Below are 21,147 nucleotides of genomic sequence, written 5' to 3'. Positions count from 1 at the left end.
CGTAGGGCCTAAACATCCCTGCCCTCTCCACACCAATGATTTCAGACAATATTTTCTCAGGAGGGAGTGAAGGAAAGGTAGACTCTTCACCTTACCGAGGCCCCTCAGGAGCACAGCTGAGAACTAGGGTGAGTAAACATTTTTACAGGGTCCACCAAGTATTTTAAATTTTTCTCTGCTCCTGCCTCAGATATTCAAATACCTCTCATCTCCAAGGTCCCTACACTAAGGTTATTATTCTCATAGTGCCTCAAGGAAAACTTAAGGTTGAGTAGGTTGGTTAGGATTCAATTAAACTGCATAAAATGTAGGAGTGTGTTCAACTGTCTTGCCACTCTCCAAGATTCAGGGTTCAAAGTGACAAAACAGGGACACTGTTTACTTATTTTATGATTCTCTACCTGAATCAGGGCTTTTGTCGATCAATTTCTCTCTCCTCGATCCGGACTAGACAAACTGCCTCTCCTCTCTGAGTTTACTGTTCCAATCTGTCTCCATGGTTACAGAATTCTGAAAGAGAGGCTGGGGGAGGGGTGGAATGTTGGGGCAATGGCTGGCATTGACTCACAGCTTTGTACTTGATAGTAGGATTTCCTCTATTCACCTTCTTGACAACCCTCCTGCATAAATCTTTCAGAATCAGAATCCCTCCTAAGAATTTCACACTAAACCAGATGCCAGCTATTCAGACCTGTAATCCTAGCTACTCAGAGGCTGAGATCTGAGGATTGCTGTTCAAAGCCAGCCCAGGCAGAAATGTCTTTGAGATTCTTATCTCCAGTGAATCACAGCAAAAGCTGGAACTGACACTGGCTCAATGTGTTAAAGCGCTATCCCCAAGGGAAAGAGTTCAGAGTCAGTGCCCAGCCCTGAGTTCAAGCCCCATAACTGAAAAAAAAATATCAGACTAAAACTATGACTAGCACATTTCCTTATATAGATGGTATGGTTGAGAAGCCTAAAAATGGGAGCATCAGAATTTGAGATACACCTTAGCTAAAATTTTGGGAGTCTTTTTGTCAAACAATGAAATGGTGACTGTGAGAGCATGCCTCAACAAAAACATGTGGAAAGTATAATGAAGGCTGAAGTCCAGGCCTTCACAGGCAAAATCTAATAGAGCCTGTGTGAAAGCTAGCTAAAGAAAAAGTTTGGAGTGGCTGCAGTGAAATAGTGCTTGTCTAACAAATATAAGGGATTGAGCTCAAAACACACAAAGCATTAAAAATAAAATAGAAGAGGTACATGGAGGAGAGACACACAACTGATTAGGTGACTCAATGACCATGGCTTGAGAATAACAGCCATGTTTAAAATTTAAAGAAATTAGGAAGCATGGAAATTCATAATGGCTTTCAAATATCAGGAAACATCTCATGTGCTAAGTGGAGAGCAGTGTCCCTTTGAACTCAGGAAGGGAAACACAAAATGTAGGTGGATTACTGTGAGTTCTCCCAGAAACTGTTATACAATAGATCCTCAGATGGACTTATTGAATAAAACATTTTCTACTCTAGGTTGGGGGTGGAGGGGAAATTCTTTCATTTTTTTTCTTTTTGTTTTTTTGGTCAGTAATGGGACTTGAACTCTGGGCCTGGGCTCTGTCCCTTAGCTCTTCAGCTCAAAGCCACAGCCTTATCCCTTCAGCCACAGCACCACTTCTGGTTTCTGGAAGTTAATTGGAGATAAGAGTCTCATGGACGTTAGTGCTAAGGCTGGCTTTGAACCTTAATCCTCAGATCTCAGCCTCCTGAGTAGCTAGGGTTACAGATGTGAACCACCTTACCTGGATCTTTCCATTTTAATGTGCCACTACTGTGACTTGAAGTCATGCCTGGTGACCTCACTTGACTTATTTTGCTCAAGGCTGGCGCTCTCTCACCTAACCCACAATTTCAATTTCTGGCTTTTTTATGTTTAATGGGAGGTTAATATCTCTTAGATTTATCTGCTTAGCCTGGCTTTATAATAGGATCCTCAGATCTCAATCTCATGATTAGCTAGAATTATATTACCACTTGAGCTACAGCATCACTTCTGCCTTTTTCTGTGTAGGTAGTACCAAGGAATCAAATGTAGGGCTTCATGCATGATAGGCCGGCATTTTATCACTAGGCCACACTCCTTGCCCCATTTTGTCATTCATCATGCTACATGGTCTTGTTAATTTGGCCAGAGATTTTGAGGTTGGTCTGTTCATTAAACTGTTTGGGAGTCCTCCCAAGTAAAGGAAGGATTACATTCCACACTCCACCAAGGAGAGTATCCAAGCACAATAAATTGTCTCCTTTAAACATGTTTTGTGGTTTTTTTCGAAGGAAGATGGTAGTGGTACAGGGTGAGACTTTCTGAGCTCTCACCAAGATATCAGTTTTAACAGCGTAGTGGAAAGTTTATACCTAAAAATCAATTCTAAATAAGCTTTAGCACCACAGAGAGCTCAGTCAGAGAGGAAAAATTCAGGCAGCCAGCTCAAGATGAAAGTTTGGAGCCCAGCGCCAACCGCTCCCCAAAGGAGCAGCCAAGGAGACCCAGCCTCCTTCTGGAACTCCAACAGACAGTGCTTCACTAAAGACAGAGCCTGAACTGAGCTGCAAGCCTGTCACCTAGCCTAGGCGAGGACCTGCCAGCTTCACGGACTCAGACAACGGAGGGAATTGTGAGTACCACTAAAAATATTTTCACTTCTGCTCACAGAATGGCATTGGGAAGGTAGCCCCTCCCCAACCAGCCAAAAGCAGTGCCACCTTGACTACTGGAAAAGACCCTGGCATACCAACCAGAGCCAGAGAAGTGGCAATGACAGAGCCATCTCTCAAAAAGGCAAAGATTTTTCCCAGAGTCAGCTTGGCCGGACTTCCTCTTTTGTACCCTAGAGGAAGTGGATGTAGTTGTTTGGGGCGGGGCGGCTCTCCTGGTAAACATAGCCTGTGGCTCCACCCACTGGTGAAATGGCTAAAACTCAAGCTACAGAAAAACAGCTTTATGTGTCCTCTGGAACACATAAAGCTCATCGTCCTGCCAGTAAATTAACCTGGGTGAACTGTCACAGAGTCCCTAAACCAAATATGTAAGGCAGAACTTCTGCCCAATCAAGCAAACTGATAGGAAAAACCATCGAAGACAAAAGGCTTCTTAAAATGGAGACACAAGTTTCTTCCCCACCCCCGCCCTGGGTGGGGGAACTGAAGAATACCTTTTTTTTTTCTAACCATAATTTTTCCAAATTTTACTACGTTTTTCATTTACATTTTTATTTATTCATTTTTTCTTTTTTTCTGCCATGTTACCTCCATCCCCTTTTTCCCCTCTTTTTTTAAATAATATTATTTTTAATTCTATTCTTTTCTTCTTTTTCTCATTCCTTCTGTCATTGTGCTCATTCCTAGAAAAGTAGTGACAGCATTGTGTACAGACTTGTTACAAATTATATTTTTATTGATACAGTCCCTTGCTTTTTAATCTGTTGGTTCTTAATGTTTCTTGTTTAAGAACAAACAATTTTGAGGTGTCCTGCTTTTTTTTTCTTTTTATAATTGATCTCACTCATATATACTTTCCTCTTTATATATTCTTTTTATTCTTTTATAACTTTTATCTTTTTTCTAAATTTTGTATTCAATTATTTTCCCTTTCTATCATTTTAGGTCAGTTTTCCTCACTCTATCCATTTCCTTCATTACTGTATTATTCTTACACTCCTACATTACTCTTTTCTTATTTCCCTTTTTGACTTTCATACTATTTTTCTATCTCTGGTTCTTTGTTCCTTCTTCAATTCTTATAATGCATGATCTACAGTTAATTTTTGTTGACAAAGACTGTATATGTATGTGATCAATTATACTGTAGGTCCAGAGTGAAGATTGGATTGTGGGATTTTGATCATAAAACTATGTTCAATGATGGGTTAGATTTATCTGTGAGTGCATAAAAGGAGAGAGAGAGTGATAATACCAGTCTAAAATTGTTAACTTCTATAGTTTAGGCAGCTATAGACCTCTAGGTTGGTTATATAATAAAATTGTAATCTGTTTTTTTTGCCAGTCCTGGGCTTGAGCTCAGGGCCTGAGCACTGTCCTTGGACGTTTTCAAGGCTAGAGCTCTACCACTTGAGCCATAGCACCACTTCTGGCCATAAAAGAAAAGCACCTCAAATTAGAATGGCCTTTATCAAAAAATCTAATAACAACAGATGCTGGTGGGGATGTGGCCAGGAGGGATCACTACTACACTGTTGGTGGGAGTGCAAACTCATTCAACCACTATGGAAAACAGTATGGCAATTCCTCAAAAGACTAAACATAGAATTCCACTATGACCCAGCAATTCCACTACTTGGCATTTACCAGATCGTCCAGAAACAAGGACATACTAAATCCACTGCACAACAATGTTCATTGCAGCACTATTTACCATAGCAAAGATATGGAACCAACCCAGCTGCCCCTCACTTGATGATTGGATCAGCAAGATGTGGTATTTATTTCTATGCTGCCATCAGAAAGAACAACACTGCACCATTTGTAAGGAAATGGAAAGACTTGGAAAAAATTATATTAAGTGAAGGAACATAAGCTCCATGGTTTTCCTCACTTGTAATAATTAGTACAAACCTTGGACTCTCCTAGCAGAGGATTACAATAGCTCAATACCTAGATACAAAAGGCCATGCAAGATGAGACTAAATGAAAGGACCTCCAGGATATGGAAACAAGAGCGTTGTTCTTAATGTACTATGTTATTTCTCATCTCTTTTATTGTCCCTTGGTTATTCTCATATTGTTACAGTATCTTACCTTGTAATCTGGTATATTGTATATATACTTATTTGTTTATTTGAAATATAAAAGAAAACGGCTACAAAAAATTAGCGGAGGGGGTGGGGGAAGGGAAATGGGACCAAAAACATGAGAAGGGTTATCAATGTGTATAAAGTAATGCTCCTTCTATATGGCAAAAATAACTGTAACCCCTCTATTAAAAAAAGAGAGGAGAACAACATGTTTTGTGCCCAGAAGAGACATTTTCCCATATTAATTTTTTTTGCCAGTCCTGGGCTTGAGCTCAGGGCCTGAGCCCTGTCCTTGGACTTTCTCAAGGCAAGAGCTCTACCACTTGAGCCTCAGCACCACTTCCAGCTTTTTTTCTATGCATATGGTACCAAGGAATCGAACCCAGGTCTTCGTTCATGCTAGGCAAGCACTCTACCACTAGGCTAACCTCCTGGCCTCCCATATTAATTTTTGAAGATGTGTTTGTTCTGTTTCCAGAGCATACTAATTATTGGAGCAAGTATATAGGACCAAAGGAAGAAACTTGCTTTTCATTTTTTTCCCTTTTTACCAAATATTGCAGTTTAGGAGGAGGTACAGGCTTAAAGAAAACATAGTATTTATGTGCTTTTACTCAAGCTACTCATTAACTCAATGTTTATATCTAAACCCCTAGTTGCTATATCCCATGCTTTATTTTCTCTAATTCACCCTAATATAAGGCCAATAACCTGACTAGAAGGAAAGCTGCTAGTGAATAGCTAACAGCAGGGGTGCTTTGGAATTGTTTGTGGGCCTTTCATCTGGGGGCAATATTTCCTCTGTCTATCCTGGCTGATACCTGGGACTCTTAAGTGACCAGGCTCCTCTCTTCCATGGACTTTAGATTAGGGATGCCATTCCCAGTGTCTTAAGGGAATAACAGGGTAATGAAAGGATGGTTTGATGGTCTGGCCTGACAATCTCTAGCCCAGGGGAATAACAACAATAGGGTAATGAATTATTTCAGTACTGTCCACCTAGGGATGGGATGTCTGCTCATTTTTTTTACCACTGGTCCTGGGGCTTGAATTCATGTCCTAGGCACTGTCCCTGAGCTTTTATTGATCAAGGTGTATGCTCTATAACTTGGCACAGCTCCACTTTGGGCATTTTTCTTTTCTGGTGGGTAAGTGGGAGGTGGTAGATATATTTACCTGTCAGATTTCTCAGCATGCAATACTAGAAGCAGGTTGCAGATGGATTATTTAGGTCCTAGGATGGGAGAGGGCTGTGCTTTCTGAAAGGTCCAGGTTTGAGCAGAATATAGACAGAGTAAACACTGCCCTCAAGTGGAAGGTCTCATAATGATCTTGAAGCAGCCTTCTTGTCAACCAGACAGGCTGCAATCCAGACAAGCTGCTACTCAGTTGAATGTCAAGACTATCCTACATTTCCCATTTGCTTAGGGGACCTAGATGTCAGATCTTTGTGTTGTGTGGTACTTGGAAGGCTTATTTCCAAGCACTCTAAGCGGTTGAGGTGAGAAATTTGTTTGGTGAGAAGAATCATACCTTCTCCTCCTCTCAGAGGTGGGGAAATGTGTGGGAGGCTGGCCACATAAGGCCCATAAAATCATTTGGTTCACGAGGAGACAGACACATATGCTTTCACAGCACATTTACCATTATTGAGGATTTGAGATGGGGCATGAATGGTATTATAAATATCCAATGGGCCTTTGCAGAGGCAAAATTTCCCCACCTCCGTGAGAAAGACCTTCAGTAATCTTGATGTAATCTTTCTCTCATCTCTCACATGTGGATATCTAATCGGGAGATTACACTTTATGTCCCAGGAATCAATGGCAGTGAGATCTTTGTTCTAGGATTTGCAGGTGTGAGAAGGAGAGAGGCCCCAGGACTGTGAGCAGTGGAGGTAAACACAGGCTGGTGGGGACAGGAAGTGCCTCTCCAGACACTTGTCCCAGATATAATCCAGCTGAATCCAGGATGCCATTCCTGAGCCCAAGGTCATCCCCACATATAGTTGCATCGAATTGCATGTAGTAGTGAGCAACCCTCCTCCTCTCTCTCCAATCTACTTCATTTTTCATTTTGGACAAAGGGGTTTGTGGTTACTGTGGTGTCACTCTACCACTCTAGACAATTCTGCCATTTTTGCTTTGGTGAGATTTCAAAATATATCTAGATTTTGCCCAGGAATCCTTGGATCTTAACCCTCTTAATTATGAATTACATGTAATCTTGAATGACAGGACATACTGCAGCACTCAAGTTTTTATTGTTTGAGTTGCCTAGGCTGTCCTCCAATGGTGATTCTCCTGATCTCAGCCTCCTAAGTAGGTTGCAACCATAAGTCACCTTCTCTAGATCCCAAACCCTTCTTCAGTATCAGAGAAGTTGAGCACTACCCTTTGGGTCTCAGGTTCTTGCTCGAGTGAGACCTAGATTTTATGAGAGTTCATGGTAAGGGTGAATTCTAGAGTGTGAGCATAACAAGCCCCATGCTCAGGTAGATGATACACTAAAATTTTATCTACATTCCTGCTATCATCTCTAGACCAGAGTTCATATACGGAGAGGAATCAATACTCCAGTCTACCAACTTCTACTTCTGAGTATGGCAACCATGGAAAGATATTTGTACACCAACTGAGGATGGCACCTGGAATGTTAGAAGCCATTATACCTTGAGTAAACTGCCTGTATTCAACCCAAGATCTCATGTTGATATGTTTTAGATCCTTTACCTGTCCTTTCTATGAACCAGAACACAAGCCTAGGTGTTAAGGGTAAAATTATGGAAATTAATTGTGCACAGGAAGCCTGGGAATATTCTCTTGAACAGAATAAACTTGGGGGGGGATAAGTGCAACTGATAGATTTTCTGCAGTTCCTGCATTTAAGCACAAGACACTGCTCATTCTCTTCTTCTCCATCTCCTCTCAGAGACCAGGCCTTCCCCATGAAAGGATCAAAGAAACATAGTATGTGACTCCTAGGTACCTCTGTACTGAAAAGAGACAGGGGAGAAGTAGGTAAACTTGCCTGCACTGATGACCCCGGGAAAGTAAATATAGTACAGATGTAACTAGATTCAAGACTGGATGGGGAGTTTCCTGTGTGTGACTTCGGCATCTTTTCACCATGATTGGCAGAATAGAACCCTTTCCATTCAGTGATTGTGCAGAACTCAGAGTAAAGCTCTGATAGTCAGAGTCCTGTAAGTTAAATGCATTCTCCTGACTAGTTGCATAGATATACACCGTTGAGAACATGAGCTCTTTTGGAGACCTTATCGGGTAGAGCATTCTTTTCTCCATAGGCTCATCCCTTACAGAGCCCAGGCCTCTCACTTGATAAACCAAGGTTGGTCCTACAAGACTCGGGGATAGGTGGTTTCTCTGATTAGATTCTCTCAGCAAGGCTGACTTGCTGCATGCAACTGCATTATTCCAGGGCTTAATATTTCCAGTGGGAATTCCTACGCTCATGTTCAAGTATCAGTTCAACCTCTCATGAAGCTTCAGCTTCTTCCTCTATTCATTTCACAATAATTCTATTATCCCCAACCCCTAATTCCCCTCCCCTCCCAGCCTACAGAGACTCCTGAGGCAAAAGAGAGGAAGTTCCAACTAGACATCTACATGTTCAGAGCTATAATGTAGGGACGCCCAAAGTCTTTTCGGTTATTGGGAGAAATTGTCCTTCAGTCCAGATTCAGATAGAATTTCAAACTTTCAGACACCTGGACCTATTGTTTCATACCAACTCAGACTAAGGTTATTCTTTCCAGGCTACCTTGTGAGGAAATGAGGGCTTGGTAAAGAGGTAAGGTGTTCCCCTGATTAGGTGAGTCCAGATGTTTCTCTGATAGATGGGTACACAGCTGGATCTTCCTGGGGAAAACTTTTCTCTGTCCAGTCACTTGGCCTGTGTCTTCTGTATCTGAGAACACAAGGATGTGAGATTCAAGGATAACTGAAGCAGGAAAAGATGATCTCTGACTAGACAAGATGTGGGCATGTAGGCATGAGTCCTGCTGGGTTCTCACTTTGATGAATACGAGGACAAGAAATTATTGTGGGATGATGCAAGGACACTATCCTTAAGCCAAAGCCTTATTTCTGTGTGACACCAGAAGAGGAAGTAAGGGGAGGCCAATCCATAAAGGCTTCCTAGGTTTCTCATACCATGGGAAGGACTTTTGAGGGGGCCTAGCCCTGGGTGCTTGGGTGAGGAGGGTTCCTCACTTTACAACAGAAAAAGTTAAGAGACCATGGAAGAAAGTCCCCAGATTTGGATGATCAAGGATAAACAGAAGGACATGAGGAGTTTGATTGTCGCCAGCCTCATTTTGGGTACTACCATTGATTTGAAGTAGTCTCTGACCTCCTCCCCCAGATCTCTTTATTCTGTTCTTTTCAGATCAAGCCTTTACTCTCATCAGCCACTGATGCTGAATGGAGGATAGGTATCTCTGTGTCTCTATGGGCAGGACTGACAATAGAGATTCAGTTAGTTTACTTATGGAGCCTCTCAAACAGCTTTTGCTGTCCAATCCCTCCTCCAACCTGTCTGAGAGACACGTCTCAGAGACTTGGACTCTTTTTCCAAAAACATTAACCAATGATTGGCCCTTTTCTGTGAGGCAGAAATGAATAAGGCAATTTGAAGACAGGGAAGGGGGAGATAAAGGACAGAGCCAATCAACTGTAGCAGAGGTTGTGCTGGATTATTTCAAGACCTTCTATCTAAGGAAAGTGTCCGCTGTTCACCCTCAGAATCTCACCACCACCACTGGCAGAGCTGAGGCCTCACTGCTCAATGCCCTGCAGACCTCAGAATAAAGCTCTCAGCATAATGTAATGCAGGTAGAGGCACATGGCTCACTAGATGTCAGGCATCAATCCTCTGGTCACATAGCATAAGGCCTCCCCCAGGAATATACCAGGGATGGATTTTGTGGTCCATGATGTATTTTTTTAATCCATTCTGAGTTTGAACTCAGGGCTTGAGCACTATCCTTGAGCTTTATTACTCAAGGCTAGGTATCTACCACTTTGGTCCATACCTCAACTTCCAGTAGTTGTTTGGTAGTTAATTTTAGATAAGAGTCTCACAGACTTTTCTGCCAAGGTTGATGTTAAACCTACATTCTCAGATAACAGCTTCCTAAGTAGTTAGGATTACAGGTCTGAGTCACCAGTACCCAGCATATTCTTTATCTTGGAGGCTCAGATATCTTTCCCTAAAGATTCAGTCTATATCCTTTCCAATGAAAATTGTCTTCTTTTTGACCGAAGGCCAAAAGTAAGGGAATGCACATTGGGCCAGTCATTGGGCTAGCTAAGGTAAACACGGGAATAATCAGACTTGAGAGATTTCTCTCCTCTTTTAGGATCCTGTCATTGATTGGAAATAGAGTCATTTTCTGTAGGCTTCTTCCTCAAAGCAAGTCTCTTACTCCCAAAATCCACTGATGCTGAAGGAAGAGGTTTGGGGGCATGAAGATGTTCATCTTACAAAATGTCCCTGTGGCAGGTCTGATAATTGAGATATAGATGCATATTTGGAGAATCTCTTTCATGAAGAAGGCTTTACTCTCCTGAAACCCACAGTCTCACCTCTAGCACTGGCAGACTAGTACTATCTCTGTTGTGCATAATTGCAGATCTCAGAACAAAGTTGTGACTGACAAAGCAATCTGTGAGGACAAAGGACAAAGTGCTCTCTCTCTCTCTCTCTCTCTCTCTCTCTCTCTGTCTCTCTCTCTCTCTCTGTGTATGTATGTATGTGTCTGTGTGTGTGCATGCACACACACGTATCTCCAAATACAGGACAAAAACTTAGATGCCAGTTGGAATATTTTAGTCACCCTCCTGGGAACTGGGAAATAGAAAGATATTATTCAGTGGATATCCAAAAGCAGGTTTTTAGCCGGTGGCTCATACCTATAATCCTAGCTACTCAAGAGGTTGAGATCTGAGGATCAAGGTTCAAAGCCATCTCAGGCACTGAAGTCTATGAGACTCTTATCTCCAATTAACCACTAGAGAACCAGAAGTGGGGCTGTGGCTCCAGGGGGAGAGCTAAAATCTTGAGCTGAAGAACTAAGGGATAGCACCCAGTCCCAGAGTTCAAGCTCCATGACTGACAAAAAATAATCAAAAAAATCAAAACCAAACAGCAACAAAAAAAATAAGAACAGGTTTTTCTTAAGGGCACTTTTTCCCAACATTCTCAAAGTATGCATAGTGACTTGTCAAGGGGCCTGAATACTTTTCTATTGATCTGCTGATTTAATCTTCTAAGCAAAGGCCACCATCTCTGTGACACTCACCTTAACCCTAAGCAGGAATCATAGGTGTTCCTTTCCCTACAAGTACTGCCTAGAACAACCCTGATAGTAGCATATTCCCCAGATCACATGTTGTAGATATATTTTTCCTAGGTCTAAAAATAGGACTTGGACTCAATACTCAAGACTTTCACTCGTGGACTGATACTCTGACAACTGAGCCATGCCTCCAATCCCAAGTGTGGTTTCATTCATTTTATTTATTCTTTCAAGCATTGGGAATATCATAGAACCTCACAAAGGATTCAACTGTAGACAAACCACTCTCTTCAGATCAAGTCTCCATACTCTTTGACATATGTTCTAACTGCCGGTACGAAGGTGTCTTCAATCAGACCACTCTGTCCTTTAGTTTCCATGGCTGATGGGAGTATGGAAATGTTCTTCTAATGATCTTAAAGTGTTATATCTCTGTACCTTTATGTCTCCTTGAGTCTTTGTCTTGACTCTTGGCATGATTCTAGCTTCACATGACCTTTGTAAATCTCTGTGTAAAGTATGATGAATAATAAGACATCCTGGAAGTATTCTTGGTTCTGGGGGCCTCAGTCATGCTCCACATCTCACCTGGCCTCCTTATGGGATCTTACCCTTATTATGTTGAACCGGGGCTCTTTCTACCAAGCCCATATGCGGAAGTCAGGAATCAGCTGTCTAGTCACCCTACATTGACACTTTCAAGGGTTACAGCAAGAATGGAGCTGGACTGGTCCTGAGGATCTTGGGGGGTCACAGTCTTGGTTTGAGGTAGTTGAAGGGGAAGGATTTGATCCATCTGAGGAGGAATATAATTAAGAGAAGGCTCTGAAGTATGAGCAGAGGAGCCCTGGAATACAGATAGATGGTTCTCAGTTATTTCATCTGCACTCAGGTGTTGAGTAATGTATCTGGGATCATCCAGTGAATGGAACACACTTATGGCCTAATCATGTCTTCCTTCAGCCTCAAGAGATACTGATTAAAACAGCTTTGGTCTAGGGGACTTGAAAAGGAAAATCCAGACTCATTGTTGTGATCCATGTGGAAGATTATAAGAGGAGGAATATTGTCTCCTAATGACAGACTTCATGCGATCTATCTGAACCTGTGTTTATACCTGGGTATGTGGTCAGGCATCACTCCCTCAGCCACTGCTTCTGGTAAAAGTGATCTTGGAATTCATATTTGCTTGAAGTCCCTGGATACACAGGGACCAGTCAGAGAATATTCATGAGTCTAAAAGTAGGAACAAATTTGTACCCCATCAATTCGAGGTCCTGGAAGAGTCAGTTTTTGTACTGCTCCTTTTCTTCCTATATGATAAGCACTTCTCTGCTCATCTAAGGCAGAGCCCAGTCTACTAAACCTCTAATCTCTCTTAGAACTGTAGTGAATGGCAGAGGCAGCCATTTCTAATGGTATTTGATCCATTCCACATTGGGATGTTGCTTATGTCTTTCTTCTCCTGGACATGTCAAAGGACATGCAGCTCAGGAAATAAAAATATACTTCATAAAATTCCCCCACTGGAAATTGACTTTGCAAATTGATTTGAAAAAAAAAATCTGTGAATGATAAATCCTAGAATTTGAGTCAAAGACCAGTTCCTTTTCTCTCTGCCAGTTACTTCCCTTTCAAATCAATATTCTTAGTTTTGACATTTCTTTTAAATTGAGCTTAATTATTCTATTGTCATATATTCATGGATTATCCTTCTGTAATATTCAAATATCACCCTGTCATTTAGCCATCACTTTCCTTCCACTTGCTGCCCTAATCCAAGAAAGTCCCTATTTTCGCTTTTTTTCCATTTTTGTTTTGTTGGTGTTGGAGAAGGTCCTGCAAGTAAGAGAAAAAATGTAGTATTGGTCATTCCCAATTTATTTTCTTTCACACAAGCCTCATATTTTCTTCAAACTATATAACAAGTTATATAATTATGATTTTTATCGATTGTGGGGCTTGAACTCTGAGCATGGGCACTGTCCCTGAGCTCTTCAGCTTAAGGCTAATGCTCTGTCACTCAAGCCACAGCACCGCTTCTGGTTTTCTGGTGGTTCATTGGAGATAAGTGTCTCATGGACTTTCCTACCCAGGCTGGCTTTGAACCATGATCCTCAGATTTTAGCCTCCTGTATAACTAGGATTATAGGTGTGAGCCATCGACACAGGGCTTAACTTATTTTTTGTGTATACTGGGCCTGGCCTTGAACTCAGGGCCCTAGGCATTGACCCTGAGCTTTTATACTTGCAGCTCTAGTTTGGGGTTTTGGTGGTTAATTGAAGATATGAGTCTCACACTTTCTAGATGGGGCTGGGTTCAACTTCCATCCTCAGATCTCAGCCCCCTAATTAGGATTACAGACATGAACCACTGGCATCCAGAATACTGTCTTTGTGAAGGTGATATATGGAAGGCTTACACATATAAGTCAGAAAAAGAGGGTTTTTTTGTTTGTTTGCTTGTTTTTGGATTTTTTTGGAAAATGCCACTCACTCACTCACTCACTCACTCACTCCCAGTTTTTCCTTCTGGGTCCCATCTACAAGTTATTTGTTTTTTTGTTTTTTGTATTTTGTTTTTTTTTTACCAATCCTGGGCTTGAGCTCAGGGCCTGAGCACTGTCCTTGGACTTTCTCAAGGCTAGAGCTCTACCACTTGAGCCTCAGCACCACTTCTGGCTTTGTTCTATGTATGTGGTACCGAGGAATGGAACCCGGGTCTTTGTGCATGCTAGGCAAGCACTCTACCACTAGGCAAAACTCCCGGCCCCCCACAAGTTTTAAGGTCTCAACACAGTGTCTAGTATGAGTTCCCTTGCTGCATTTCTTGACCCTTTGTCCTCTCTGTATCTATCCCACACCCTCCCAAAGGTAGGTACTCAAGAGGAAAATAAATCAAAAACAGCAACAAAGAAAGAAAAAAGCCTCTTTTTTTCCCATTTCCTGGAGTTCATTTCCATCTATATTTTTTGGAATGGCTTTTGCTTAAAGTTATAGGAAGTTGTGTGTTAATTTATAACCAAGGGTAAATTCTAAAATAAAAATTGGAAGAAGGAACTGGTCATTAAGTGGTAGGACTTCTCTTTAAAATGTAATTTCCTGTACAACCCTCACAGCCAATGATAATAAAGTCAGTTATGTATGTTTTGATGTTACACAGAAAATGGGTAAGACAAGGATTAACAGTGAGCATCTCTGTATTGTAATTCATTTCCAAGGAAATTGCAATTCCACAGGGATGTTAATACGAAACAGATTTCCAACTGGTTTTTAAAATTAGTCACTCTTCTAAAAAAGAAGCAGTCCCCGTTCAACTAGTAAAGCTTCTTCATAGAATGACCCAAAGGATCTAGGGTCAACTTTGCAGAACTTGGCCCAGTGTTGTAGGACTTTCATTTTTGTTGTTTCTTCATAAGCTCTTGGGCCCCACATGAACTCGTAGAGAATGGGATCACTGCCAGGTACCTTTCGACATGCCAAGTATTGCTCCCACAAAAAATCTCCCATAAGCAGTTTCTTGGGGTCTCCATAAAGAAAGTGCACCCTGTCAGGGTAAACTTCCATCTTTTTAAGCCCATGCCAAATGGCTTCTTCTGTGGCATAATTGCCTTCCATAATGATGATGCAGAGCACTATTATCAGCAGTCCTGTCTTGGGCATGCCCACCACATCACTCAGAATGCCATCATAAGTGATGCCTGCTGATATAGCAAGCACACGTGTATGGTGAATGGGGTCTACCTCCTTAATATCAATACCATAGAGAACCTGCATAAACAGGGAAGCTTTGTCTAAGATGACAGGGAAGTGATGTCGGTAACCTAGACTGATGTGCTTCCATATGTCATTGTCAGAAACTAATTTGCTTCTCCAGTATTTATATAGCAGAAATGGTATCAATGATAGTGCCTCTTTCTGCAGCTCCATCTGCAATGCCTCATCATCCTGTGGATGCAAATCTTCCCTTGGCTGATTGCAGGATTCCTGATCTTCCTCATTATCCTCCTTAACTACCTCATGTAGGGACATCTCCTTTATAGTAGGGAGGAGCACAGAAGTGGATGCCTCCTCAAGCTGGAGGATCTGCTCACCCACCAGGCCTACTTCCTCTCTTTGGGCCTGAGGGACTCGCTTACATTTAGAGGGATGGGTCCTTTGACTATAAGGCATCATGGCTTTCTTTCCATAGAAGAAGTAAGATTGTGGATTGCAGCTCAATGAAGATTCCTAGAGCTGTGGGAGAGAAAACAGGCATGTAGTTTCAGCAGACAATGTTCCTCCTGGCAGCTTACTTAGGACTTCTCTTTGGTGCTTCAGGGCCACAAACATTCCTGTCTGTTGCCTGTAGCTTAAGTGTGTGGGAACAACTCAACAAGTCACAAGGCACTGAGTGAGTCTGAGTCCCTATTGTGCTGACTGGGTGTGAGTGTTGAGTAATTTGGAGTTCTGTGTGGTGGGGGGAATGGTAACCATGGTACCAATTCAGCATATGCACCTCAATTTTAACTTCTGATCCTAGCAGAGAACTGTCTGCTGGATTACAGGAAGTCACTACTTCAGGCCAAGACTTCACCTCCTGGGCCCTAGAGTATATACAGAAGGCAGATCTAATTTTCCCTTGGCCTCTAGCATGCAAAGACAACACGGGACCTCTAGGCTTGACAATAAAAGTGAGGTAGACTGTACTTCCTCAATGCACTGTAACAGGCAGCCTCTACTGAACTCACTCTAGGCCCCTAAAGCTCCCTACTGGACTACTCCCTGCTGGTCTGGGACAAGCTGTGACAACTGCTGCCCAGGGCTTTATAATGCAACAAAAGATAATGAGAGGTCATCACACGTTACCAGGGACAACAGCCAAGATGACCCCGTACAGTACAGGCCATATGGGTGGAGGACTGGCTCAGTGTTCTCCTTGTTCAATGCCAGCTTGGGAACTTTCCCTATGAGCACCTGTGGCCACAATCCTAGAGCCAAATTTTTCTGTGAAAAACTAAGCACTGAAGGTAAAATGAAAGCAGCTAGGATGTCTGTGTCTCCTCACAGGTAAAGTAAGGAAGGATGGCAGTGAAGTCTCTTGTGTATGAATGGGGATGTTATCCCTGTCCTCACCTTAGCTCCACATTAATTGTGGACACTCCCTCGAGCTTGCCACGTTGTTCCACTGAATTCCCTCAGGCTGAGGCTTCAGCTTCTTGGATCCTGTGAAACAGAAGTGTACACACATTTCATGTGAACATCCCAGCAGAGATTTCTCAAGGCTGACAGAAGGAATAGGATCCAGGGATTTTTTTTTATTTGGGGTCTCAAACTATTCATAATCATTCTTCATATTTTTCCCTTTTCCCTCTGTTGATCTTGCAAGCCTGGACTACCATTTTCCTTATCCTCATTCCCATCCCGAGAAACCACTGATGCCATTTCTTCCTCACAATGCTGACTGGAGCCACCCTGAGTTTAAAATGTAAGTTTATAGCTTGAAAGGGTGCTGTTGGTCTAGTCTAAGAGCTCTGCTGGGCAGAGGACACACTCCTCAGTCCAAGTTTCACTCCTCACAGAAACGAGCCTCAGAGTCTAAAGTGAGGTTCCCTGAATCTAGGCTTGAAGTCCTGGGCCTCCCCAGGATGATGAGCAAGTAGATGTCTAACTGATCTGACCTACAATAATCCATGCATTTCTACCTCAGCCCTCCCCGTGAATCCAGGCAGAAGCCCTATACCTCTCATGATACCACTCACCTCCCAGAGACTTGGAGGAAGACCAGAACTCAGTCTGAAAGAAGAACAATATCCTTGGTGTTTCCTGACATCTCACCTTGACTCTTTACAAGACTTACCCTGTCCCTTAGATTCAAAAGTAAAGATTCAATTTTTTGATCACCTTATCTGGGCTTCCACACGATCACAGTGTAAGTGGGTCTTCTTGCTTCTCCAGGAATCTCCTAAGTTTGCATCTTGAAACCTCAGTCAGCATCTGGATGATCAGTTTGTGAAATTTAGTATTATCGGTCTACCTTAACCCTACTTCTCTATGACCTAGAAAGCTAAGTATGACATCACTACCCTCATCAGAAAGCACGGGCCTCCCTGGACTGACAGCAGGGGCAGACTCCCTCTGTGTCTCCCTTAAGCTGAAGTTTAAGGTCATTTTCTTATTACTTGGCCCTGACCAACCAAAGCCCTCATTTCCTTTATCGTTCCATAATGGAAGTTAATGTCCCAGACACATACCACAACTATTGAGTTAACCATTCACATAGGCCCTTTATTGTCCTGTCCTCCCCACTCAAATATCTTCAGACAAAGATTCTCAGTGTCCCACATGGTAGAAGGAAGCGAAGGCAAGGCAGATTTACTTTCAGAGTGGTCCTCAGGAGCAAGGCTGATGAAACGTGTGAGTATACATTTTTAGGGATCTGCCAACTAGGTTAAAGTGTTCTCTGCTCTCCATCAGATATCCAAAGATCTTTTATATCCAAGGCCTCTAGACTAAGGCTGTTATTCTCACAGTACAAAAAGGGAAAACTTAAGGTTATGTGGGTTGGTTAGCATTAAATTATGCATAAATTGTGGAGGAGTGCTCAACTGACCTGAAACTTCTCAGGGTTCAGGACTGAGAGTATGAAAACATTGACACTTTCTTTCATGATTCTCTACCTGAACGTGATCTTTTGCCAATCAATTTCTCACTCCTGGATCTGGCTTAGACACATTGCCTCTCATCTTCAAGTTTAGTGTTCAAATCTGTCTCCATGATCACAGGATTCTGAAGGGGAGGCTGGCAAGGACTGGATTGGTGGAAGGACTTACATTGGGTTGACAGCTTTGCAACTTGATAGTTCACCTTTTAGATACATCTTCTACATGTACCATTTGATGTTTAAATCCCTCAATATAATTCTACACTAAGCCAGGCTACTCTGACCTGGCATCCTAGCTACTCAGGCCTCTGAGATCAGAGGACTGATGTTCAAAGCCAACCCAGGCAGGAAAGTCTGTGAGACTATATCTCCAACTGGACACAGAAAAATCTAGAAGTGGCATTTTGGCTCAAAGTGGTAGAGCACTATTCTTGAGTGAAAGAAATCAGGGACAGTGCCCATGCCCTGAGTTAAACCCCCACAGCTGATAAAAAAAGAAAAAAATAACATTCTCCCTAAACCTATGACAAGCAAGTTTCCTTCGTATTGAAGGTATGTTTGAGGAGTTGGATTTAGTCCCTGATGTCTAAATTCCTACCTCTTGAAGAACCTGAGATCTGGAGGATCAGAATTTGAAGCGTACTTGGCCTAAAAGTTTAGGAGACCTTTTGTTAAATAATCAAATGGCTAATGTGAATATTGTTAAGTATGAATAAACAAATAGATCTTGTTTGAATGCTAACAAAAGAAATGAGTTTGGAGTAGCTAAATTGAGAGTGCCTGCCTAGCAACTGTAAGAATTTCAGCCCCCAAACCACAAAACACTAAAAATAAAGTAGAAGAGATTAGTAGAGGAGGGGCACTAGCTGATTAGTGAATCCATGATGATGAATTGGAAATAGCAACTTGGATTCAACCAGATTTTATGTACTTCAACATATAGGGAGAGTATTTTATTTTTTATTTTTTTCCCCTGGTCCTGGGGCTTGAACTCTGGAACTGAGAACTGTCACTCAGCTTTTATTTCAAAGCTAGCACTCCAACGCTTGAATCACAACTCACTACTGTATTTATTTGTTTGTTTGTTTGTTTAATTAATTAATTAATCAAAGATAAGAGTCTCCCAGTACCCAAAGAGTGGGCACTTGTAGAGCTGGGGCCTCTCCCACAGATGTCAGGACAGTGTTCGCAGTGCCATGATTTCCTGGTGCAGGGCTAGGGCTGTGGTGCCGATGGATTATATGGGAGACATTTACTGGTGGTGAGGCTTCTTTTTACTTACCCTTACTGCCCCATAGAGAGCCCGAGATCCTTCCCATGCAGAATACGTTATCACACTCTGAGAATCCCACTGTTCTTTAAGTGACAAGTTGGAATTCAGAGATTTCAGTCAGCCTCTGAACAAAATATGCTTCTTAGCTGCAGACCTAGGTGCAGAAGTACAGATCAAACTTGTCCCATTGAGTCTTACTTTAACCACTCACAGAGTTCTGAGCTCTCTACTTGCTGGACTTGCAGACTTCAGGGAAGATTGTTACTGTCAGGGTTGCCGAGCACAGAAGGAGGTACTTTCCTGACTACCCCCCTCCTCATTGTGCAGAAGTCACAATGGGTTTGTACACAGGTTATCTGGGGACCCTCCAACTGTGAGTCAGATTTCTTCTGTTCACCCCAAGATCTCACAAGGACCGGGCCTATCACTGTCAAGTCCCTCAGAACAAGACTGTGTCTCTCAGAGTCCAGGGATGAAGTTCTATGTGCTATCATGGGAACATCCTACATCTCTTTCTATTATGTATTAAAGGGTAAAAGACAGGAACACAGTTAAATATGCATCTTTTTTGTGGGTCATGGGGCTTGAACTCTGGGCCTGGGCACTGTCCCTGAGCTCTTCAGCACAAGGCTACTGCCCCACTTCCCATTTTCTAGTGATTAATTGGAGATAAGAGTCTCACATTGTATAGTGCCCAGGCTGGCTTTGAACTGCAATTCTCATATGTCAGTCTCCTGAGTAGCTAGGATTACAGGTGTAAGCCACTGTGCCCGGCTTAAATATGGATTTTAATTGATTATGAGACATTTATATAGGGCATCTGCATGGGAAAACCATATCATCATCTTTAAAATATTATAAACTGGATTCACGGTTTTAGTGTTCTCAGAGCAGGAGTTATTGAAATACCCAGAAATATATTCATATTTTTAGATATTTGTGCAACAAGCACAAATGAATTGTTATCATTACAGTGAAAACTTTTAATTATGCTTAGCAAAATTAGAAGCTGTGTATTAAAATTACTGCCAGCTAAAAATGTGCATAATGCCTAATATTTGAATGGATTTTGAGGGGAAAAAAGGATTATTCCTAGGGCCATGAACTGAAATTTACATTTGTTAGTACTCTCCAGTCTGAGGTCTTCTGTCTTGAGGTTCAACTACATTAACATGGGGAGTTTTTCTTGATTGGGTGTGGGGGTAGGATTTCTTTCCTTTTTTTAATGTGCCAACACTAGAGCTTGAATTCCTACCTAGTGCCCTACTTGGCTTATTTTGCTCAAGGCTAGGACCCTATCACTTAAGCCAAAACTCTACTTTCTGGCTTTTTGATGGTTAATGGTAGATTAAAGTCTCTTATATTTAGTTGCTGTGTCAGCTTTTTACTATGATCCTCAAATCTCAGCCTCCTTAGTATCTAGGATTACAGATATGAGCCACCAAATTCATGGCTCTTGTGAGATTTATGGAAAGACACGATTTTCCTTGAAAATCTGTTCTCAGGTACCTACTATATGATAAATATGTTTGAATTCTGAGCTACCCACTCTCATTTAAAGAGGATTATGGACAGGGAAGCAGAAAAAAGCCACCCTTTGTCAAACAACAGTCATTTTTCTGCATCTCCAGTTGCAATACTATCTTCTTATCTTGTAAGATGAGGATCTTCTCCTTTCATTTGATACACAAGTAAAATCACCTGTGATCCCACTATTTTCCATGTGACTACTGATAACTGAACAACTGTACAGGTGCAATACACGAAAGCCAGTATTTTCCTTTGGAGCAGATTCTAAGCACGAAGCAATACAAAGAAAGCCAATTAAGCCAGGCACTAGTGGCTCCGGGAACCCTAGCTATTCAGGAAGCTGAGATCTGAGGGTGGCAGTACAAAACCAACTCTGGCAGCAAAGTCCATGAGACACTTATCCAATTAACCAGATGAAAACTGGAAGTGGTGCTGTGGTTCAAAGCAGTAGAGTACTAGCTTTCAGGGAAAAAGCTCAGGTAAAATACCCAGGTCCAGAGCTCAAGCCCAAAGATTGTCAAAAAAAGAAAAAAGAAAATCAAGTAAGCTTTGAGATATGAGCTAATATGACTACTATGCATCCT

At 42.0% G+C, this 21,147-nt stretch overlaps 1 protein-coding gene across 1 annotated transcript; it reads right to left on the bottom strand.

The window, feature by feature from the left end:
• Positions 1-14,357: 14,357 nt before the first annotated feature.
• Positions 14,358-17,097, bottom strand: LOC150040540 (melanoma-associated antigen 11-like). Its single transcript, XM_090326395.1, has 3 exons — positions 17,001-17,097; positions 16,233-16,322; positions 14,358-15,353 (listed from the first exon to the last, which is right to left on the bottom strand). Exon 3 carries the CDS (start codon positions 15,291-15,293, stop codon positions 14,409-14,411), a length of 885 nt encoding a protein of 294 aa, XP_090182521.1. The 5' UTR covers positions 15,294-15,353; positions 16,233-16,322; positions 17,001-17,097; the 3' UTR covers positions 14,358-14,408.
• Positions 17,098-21,147: the final 4,050 nt, after the last annotated feature.

The sequence above is a fragment of the Megascapheus bottae genome, chromosome X, assembly GCF_031878675.1.
Source record: "Megascapheus bottae isolate mThoBot1 chromosome X, mThoBot2.hap1, whole genome shotgun sequence".
Classification (NCBI taxonomy): domain Eukaryota; kingdom Metazoa; phylum Chordata; class Mammalia; order Rodentia; family Geomyidae; genus Megascapheus; species Megascapheus bottae.
Note: the sequence above shows the minus strand (reverse complement) of the source record. Positions and strands in the feature narration are given on the sequence as shown.